The sequence below is a fragment of the Ixodes scapularis genome, unplaced genomic scaffold (genome assembly GCF_016920785.2).
Source record: "Ixodes scapularis isolate PalLabHiFi unplaced genomic scaffold, ASM1692078v2 PGA_scaffold13__105_contigs__length_92229423, whole genome shotgun sequence".
NCBI classification, from domain to species: domain Eukaryota; kingdom Metazoa; phylum Arthropoda; class Arachnida; order Ixodida; family Ixodidae; genus Ixodes; species Ixodes scapularis.
Genome location: NW_024609839.1, coordinates 79,414,798 through 79,422,651, shown reverse-complemented (window position 1 = coordinate 79,422,651; position 7,854 = coordinate 79,414,798). Strand labels below are relative to the sequence as shown.

At 43.9% G+C, this 7,854-nt stretch overlaps 1 protein-coding gene across 1 annotated transcript; it reads right to left on the bottom strand.

The window, feature by feature from the left end:
* Window positions 1–378: 378 nt before the first annotated feature.
* LOC8027842 (cholinesterase 1-like) lies at window positions 379–7,604 on the bottom strand. Its single transcript, XM_002409717.5, has 3 exons — window positions 7,564–7,604; window positions 5,173–6,672; window positions 379–520 (listed from the first exon to the last, which is right to left on the bottom strand). The coding sequence occupies exons 1-3, from the start codon at window positions 7,602–7,604 to the stop codon at window positions 379–381; spliced, it is 1,683 nt and encodes a 560-aa protein (XP_002409761.3).
* Between the last annotated feature and the right edge of the window lie 250 nt (window positions 7,605–7,854).

Here is a 7,854-nt window from a genome sequence, read left to right as displayed (position 1 = left end):
CTGAGTTGGTTTCTGTAATAAAAGTTTCGATGAGGAAAGTGTCTTCGTTAGCTGACTGGCTCAACCTTGATATGTTAGGTTATGAAGAGTATTCCGAAAAAAGGAAACGAAACGATCTTGACATTCTCGTTCTGCACATTTGCACGTTTATCTCGTAGGATATGGGGATGGCGGTTAATAAACAATCCGTGCTTTCATTCCCTCAAAACACCCTTTAATGCCTCCTTAACAAACTTGAACGATTACTCCTCATTAATGCATGTCATGTATTGGAAGGATTTAGAGGTAAAGGTAATTTTTCACTGTTCCTTGTGATGAGAGACAGAGAGTCTTCCAGAGAGCTTGTTTATTCCTTCTCATAAACCTATTCGGATCACGTTACTGCATAAACTGTTCCCAGAAGCCGCAGTTTTTGTCGCCGATGTCGTACTGCGTAGAGTAATTCCCGGGTTGAAGCCACAAGACCGCAGGACTCCAGGGAGTGTATTGTGTCCAGTTGACGCCAACAAGCTTCGGTGTCCTGCATGCGGAGGAAACAATGGTCAGTTATTTCCGGGGGCCTGTTCACAAAATTTCTGACTTGTGCCAGGTTTGGTCTCACCCTTTTATCAAAATTCAATGACCAACTTCTAATAAGACGAGATGTGTATGGAGCTCATTTTATAAGTGAAAACAATGATATATATCTGGCGTTCGAGAGAGTGGTGGCCAGCCATCGGATCACCATACCTGGCTAGTCTGGTCTTTGATACATTTTGCTGAATAACAGTTGTTTCAAATACGAGGCCAACCTGTGCGTCCTTTAAAGGAGATTAAATTTATGGTAGTATTTTGACAGCATGCTGCATAAGCATGCGCCCACAACGTTTGTAAGAAGACGCGTAGCAAGCTACTATCTCTAGCTTGGCACTGGGCACTAATCTTGATTCTGACAATCCAAAGGCGCTGCTACACAATGACGCCTCGCACCTAGATGGGCCTGTTTCTAGTTGACCGTGCGCATATAACTACTTTACGTATACGCGCAGTTCGCAGTCACTTTATATGCTTCAATCTCTCGCCGGCTGAATGTAGGGACTACAGGACTGCTGTCACGCGGAGAAGCATTACTGGCGCTTTTCACCTGGTTGCTCTTGGCGGCTACGTGCCTACAAGCCCTGGTTTTGTCCAGTATGCTACAGCAATGTCCGGTCTGTGCATGACAATGTTGTAGCGTCGCAAGAACACACGACAACCAATCGGAACAAAGACAAAAAAAAAATCATCAACCGCGACATTACCTTCTCACCTTCGCCCAACAATCTCCACTTGAACCATCACTATACATTTTTTTTTTCATCTGCGCCATACCATTACATCATCGTTAGACTCGTCGCCGCATGTCCATGCTACAGTGGATTTGCCTTTCTGCAGCGCCGAGGCTCTCCTCAGCTGAAATAAATACCAATATCAATATCACTACGCCGTTATATATTCAAGTTAAAAAATTAACATCCCGCCATTTAAATTTTCAAACAAACTCAAATGGTTGGCTATAGAGCAGATGCAAGTGCCCAAGAGCAGAGATCGAGGACGAGCGCCAGTATAGGATAATAATAAAGTTAAACTTTATTAAACTGGACTGAGGTCTACATGTGACTCCACTATTTTTTTCCCCTGCTTCAAATTTTTAATTTTGTTTCGAATAATATAGGTTTGTAACTCCGCTTGATTCATACATATGTCTTCGATTCAAATAGAGATTGCAATATTCTGAATCCTTATTTACTGCTGCATCGGCGTGTTTTCTTCTGATGTCCCCTTAGGTTTTTCTGGCTCCGTTTTCCCGAATTCCTCTTTACAACAAACGCTCCATGCACCATCTACACCATCGCAGTTTTTTCGTCGAATCATTGTCTGCAAGCGCACCCGAAGATGACACAGCATCATAAACCGTCGTTGGACAATGATTTTTTTTTCCAATTAGACTTTTTTTTTTTCAACGAACGAGTTTGGAAGTTTCTCTTGTGAGCGTTTCAATAGGAGAAGATTGGGGTTCAAACTTAGGGTTGCCCCCAACCTATGTCTCCGAGCCGAAATTGGAGTCGGCACGCCGGTTGCGTCACCTGTGATGTGCGTCACACCAGACACGTTTCTCTCGCTATCAGTCGGAGGAAGGAGAGCTCAATTTCCCCTACCAATGTTGACTGGGCTAAAAACTTTCCGACTCTTCCTTGACGTTTTAAAACCCACCGAAGTCCCTGGGAATTCCCGGTTTTTACGGTTTTCTAGGCGGTAAACACACTGATTTCGTGCTAAGACCCGTTCGCAGACTTGCAAACGAGTAGAACCGGCTGAGACAAGACCGTTTTTAAATCCTCTTGCGACGGTTTAGGACCTGCTCCGCAGAGCGCATTCGGTCCTACGCCGTCGCAGGAGGCTTAAAAACCGGTCTTGTCTCAGTCGGTCTTACTCGGTTGCAAGTGTGTGAACGGGCCTTTAAAGGTGGCAGAATTCGAGTGCGCTTCAGAAATTCCTCAACGTTGACGTGTTTGCGCCCATCCCCGGATTCATTATATGTTTCCCGGACGGCTAACCAGCTTCTGCTACCTATTACATGGTACAATTAGCACGTGAACAGCGCAAAAATGTTTTGGAAATATTGGAAGTCACCGCTAGATCGCAACTTTAAGACACGAACCTCCGCTCAAACCTACGTGTGGATAGGTATCCAGTGTTGCTAATTCAACGGTTTTCTCTTCTAAAATTATCGGTTTACAATGTTGTCTAGCGAGATGAATTTCAGTTCTGAGAGTGGTGGAATTTTTTAGCGGTTTTTAAGTCACGTTAGTTTTTTTTTTTTGTTTTCTTTCTGGTGGACCAATAATATTTATGCTTTTTATTTGGCATTATTAAAAACCTTAGAGTGCAATATAAGTTGGTCATAGGGCCGTCATTGTTGCTTGCGATCCGCTAAATTGTGGTCAGCGACAGCAACCCTCATCGCCATTGAGCTATTACGGTGGCAAGCATTGGAAAATAGATTTTGTGCATAAACCCGTCAATGTAATATAAAGTGGACCATATATAACGGACCCAACTAAATATGTCCAAATGGTAAATAGAGGAGAGAGGTTCAGGACCGTGAACTTGAGTTGATTCTGAAAGTTTCAAGCGACGTCAGATGAATCATACCACTACTGTAAAATACAGATGTCTGCGAGGCATTTAAATTTTCTCCCGGCAACCTTGAGATGCCACTAAATGTTGCACAAAAGATTGAAACAATGGAGGTGTGCGACAGAAGGTATGGCGATACACCTGGAACCAGCGGATGAAGCAGTGGACATCACTGTGCTCGTGAAAGCAGCCTGAATCATAAATAAGATTTTTTATTAGTACCTTTGTTTATTAAATTGTTTCTTGGCCAAATAGAGGAATAAATTCTACTAAAAAGTCGTTCTTGCCTTTCGTCCTTGATGTTTTTTGTTTTTTTTTCTGAATACTTCGGGTTTGTTAATTATGGGCTGGCAACACTGTAGGTGATACTACAAAAACGGGCCGCATGTTGGCACCGTGTATATATTATTAGAAAAATAGATCTTATCGCAACAGTAAAATGTTGTTATATTGACACAAAGCACTGCTATGACCCAGCTGGATAGCAGACAACGAGACGGCCAATTAGGACCTGTTAACGTAAACACTTGGAAGATTTTTTACATTTATTCAATTATTTTTCTTCTTCACTTTATAACGATACCGTTGAGCCCCGTTTACCGCAGCTGATACTTATAACCAGAAGGATGGGAAAATGGTCGCTCCCGAAATTTGTATTTAAACCTTCCATGAAAAGCGAGGAAGTATTGTGGGTGCCGATGCCGTGGTTGCGAACACAACAAAATCTAAAATCTCAGATTTTGTTGTGTTCGTCCGTTTTTTTTATCGTTCCCCATCTCAGGGTTTACAAGATGAAGTTGTATTGTTTATCTGCAATAAGCCATTGATAACCGTATATAGAAATTTAAATCTTTTTTTTTTACGCCTCATCTGTTGAAAATAGCGCAATGAAGCGAAAATCAAGTCCCGTAACGACAACAACCGCGTTCGAAGCGTTCTCTCCGTGGGATGAGTACTGGAAGTATATTTTGGCAGACTTTGATGAAACTAAAGTGGCCCTAAATTTAGTGCACATTAATGTAAGAAGTTTACACAAGCGTTGGATCCGTTACTGGTTTCAGATCGACTCGATGGCCTGGAGCTTTTAATACTAACGGAAACTAACATTGACATAGGGGCCTGCGTCTTGTATTCTTTGGATGGTTTTCACGCGTTTTCCTTGTGTAGAGAAAATCAAAGGATAGGCGGAATTCTAATGCTCATTAAAAATAGCTGGATCTCCGAGCAGACTGCAAACTTCGGTAGTCACGCTAAGTTTTTGGCTGTTACAATCAAACATGCTGCGTTATTCGTCATTTTTCGCTAATTATAGACCACCAAGCTCGAATACCCCTTTATTCTACGACGAGTTGGAATATTTTCTAAACGGATTTAACAATAACAGTCAGCTAGTTTTAGCTGAAAATCTCAACATCGATGTTATGAACGTATCTAAAAATGGTGTTGCAGAATATCTTAGTCTCTTGTCGGGCTTTGAAATAGAAAACGTCATAGGGAATTTCACACAGGAAGAGAGTTTGGGAACTCAAATTACAAGCAAGTGCAGTGATCACATATTTGTTAGACTCAATGATATCAACTTTGCCCCGGGGGTAATTAAAAAAAAATTAGAAGACCACTGTTTTGTCTCTCTCATGGTGTTTTGTGGTGCCCTAAAGGAGAACGGGTTGATTATGATGTTGCAAGTTTTTGTAACAATTAGATAGATACATTAATTAATGAATATGACTGGAGAATTTTGGTAATATTGGATCACATCACTGCCTATCAAAAATGGTTGAACAATTCAGAAGTAAATATAACAAGTGTATAAAACGAATTCGGTTGGAACAAAAAGAAAACCCGAAATGCGTGGATTACTATTGAAATAATTAAGTTGTGTCATGAAAAAGATGTACTCTGGAATAGATGTAAAGCCAACCTTGAAATATATCATTTCGCCATCTTGGCTAGATCCCGATTTCTTTTTTAAAAAACCTACGACCGGAGCGTCTTGACTTAAAGCGAACTTACCCATGTCTCGCAAATGAGGAGAATGCTCTCATAACATCTTGACTGAAGTTCCGGTCTTCGTCTGAGTAGCTCTCATAGTCCAAAAGGGGTGCTCCGAAATAGTATGGAATGTCCGCCATGTGGGGGACGCCACTCCATATCGGCAACGTGGACTTGGCGGACCTGTGGCCGAACACAAACGAGTACACCGAGTTGCCTTTCCCCGAGTGCTTCTGGGAAAAATATTTCATGGGGCACACGAAGTAAGAGTCACCTAAAAATTCGGTGTACATCTCCCTTAACTCCTGTTTGTTACCCTGTGCCGCCTGTGCCGCGTAATACTCGACGAGATCAATGTACTTGTCTCTCATAACTGCGACTATCATTTCCCGTAGAGCTGGCGTCAGTTCCTCCACCGAAACATTGCTCAAATCTTCGTCCCAGAAACGTTCGTCTGGCTGTGATGTCACCATGACGGTGCCTTCCGAACTTGTGACACTAACCATGGCGTCGACGTCGGCGAACCGACCCTGCCTCAATGCCAAAACGGGTCGAACTGGAAAGAACTCGTTCGGATAGGTCGGTACGAACGTAGACAATTCAGGGTCAGTTACGTTAGTTGCAGCATCGAATACTGCATCCGTCGACTTGCTGCGTAAGCATTCCAAGACAATGTCCGGATGACTGCTCAGGTCAAGGAATGGTCCGGTGCAATTAAGTATCGCGGCCACCTGGCTTCCTTTGTCTGCACTTTCTCGAATGGTGTCAATCAACCCGGTGGAATCGTATGTACCGCTCATCATGAAAGCTCTGTGGAAAAGGCCCCTGCTCAGGGGAGATATGATGTGGGCGTGCACGCTGTAACCCCCTGCGCTTTGGCCGAATATGGTTACTCTCGTCGGGTTTCCGCCAAATGCTCGGATGTTTTCTCGTACCCATTGTAGAGACAGTCTTTGGTCTAAGAGCCCCACGTTACCGGGAGCGTCTGGAACACCGGCGTCGAGAAAGCCGAAGATACCGAGGCGATAATTGATGGTCACAACTACCAAGTCGTGCATTACTGCCAGCAGTGATCCGTTGAACTCGTTCTGGTAAGAACTGCCCAAGGCGAAGCCTCCTCCATGAATCCATACTACGACCGGTCTCGTCGGTTTTACAGTACTGGCTGTCCACACGTTCAGGTAGAGGCAATCTTCGGATAAATCCGTTTCAATGTCGGCCAGTGATGGGTTGACTTTTTGAGGGCAGGAAAACTTCTTTTGGGTGGCATCGTAAGTACCGGACCACGACTTCGCAGGTAGTGGTCTGCGGAAGCGAAGGTGATCAATAGGCGGCTCTGCGTATGGAATCCCCAAAAAAACTTGAACCGTTTTTCCGGAGACGGATTCTACCTGTCCTTTAAGTTGTCCCAGCTTCGTTTCGACAATCGGCTCATCTTCCATGGCCGTTGCGGCGATACAGACGAGTAGAACGGCAAAAAACAATGTATGAATCATGGCTTTCGCAGGACGTTCTCCCGACCTGGGAAGAACACAGAAATGAGACACCGTCAGTTTCTATGGAGCACGAGGAGATACGACGAGGCCTCTAGTCAGAGCCTCTCCGTGTTTCGCGAATACCAGGGTATTTATACGCCCGAGCGCGTTGTTTTCTTATCTTGTACCTGCTCGTACCTGATTCAGTAAACGTAAAATAAGAGCCAAGTGAACGCAAAAGTAATTAGCGGCATTTTAGCAAAGTAACAGCTGTACGATTGGGAAGTTGTGTGTATGTTTATACAGAACTTGGTCTGCCTCAACGGGCAACGAGTCTCCCAGCTGTAGATGAGCAATTTTGAAAGTGCAGTACAACCGCTAGACCGGGGTCTTTAACGCGCACCACGCAGTAGTGGTACACAACCGCCCGCCGGTACGATGCTCATCCAGACCGAAAGGGGCAGAGATGTGGATGGAACCCAGGATCCCTCGGTAACAGCTGTACGAGGATAGCGTGTAACTGTGCAACAATTGCAAAAAAAACTACTCGCAGATTTTTTTTTTTTTTTGCGTTTAACATTTTACGGTTACGGTATGTATAAAAATTGCCTATGCATTAGAGCAATACAGCCAGGGGGGCACATTAGTGAGTTAAATGTCGGAATAAATCGTATACCTTAGTAATGCTTTCTAAAAAAAATTATTTTGTGAAAATCAACATATCTCATTAGAAACTTGCTGAGCGTCATTAAATACCACAAAATAAGTACATTTTATAAATACTTCAGTTGCGTCGGAATCGCGGTGTTGAGCTAGAGTTACCGCTCGTGCAAATGGAGCAAGGCTGGCGGTGAGAATACATGGATAAAGAGACGAAAAAACCACGCGAGCGCGTTATTATTCTGTCAGGAAGTTTCCTAAGTCTTCGCTAAAATACCTGTTATAGAATATGATCACATTGAAATAATAGGTTAACATTTCGCGTTCGTGCGCGAGGGACACACACGTGATCGCAACCTCTTGTTTTCAGTTACTGTCAAACCGGAGTGCTGTGGCAAATCAGATCATCTCGTGCTGACGCGGTACTGCGTCAATCGCCGCGTGGTGTTGCAAAGGCCGCATTCGATACCTGCAGCACGGTGCCTTCTACGACTCGAGAAAGACTCAAAAATGGATTGCCAGACGGACTTTCTTCAGTTCGGCAGCGGTTCACGACGACCGCACACCT

Excerpts from the sequence above, each read along its gene's own strand:
- LOC8027842 (XM_002409717.5), bottom strand. The coding sequence starts at position 7,604 with ATGTTAACCTATTATTTCAATGTGATCATATTCTATAACAG. Across the intron at positions 6,673-7,563 it reads GTGATCATATTCTATAACAG|GTCGGGAGAACGTCCTGCGA; the intron begins GTATTTTAGCGA and ends TGTTCTTCCCAG. Across the intron at positions 521-5,172 it reads TCCTCATTTGCGAGACATGG|GACACCGAAGCTTGTTGGCG; the intron begins GTAAGTTCGCTT and ends CTCCGCATGCAG.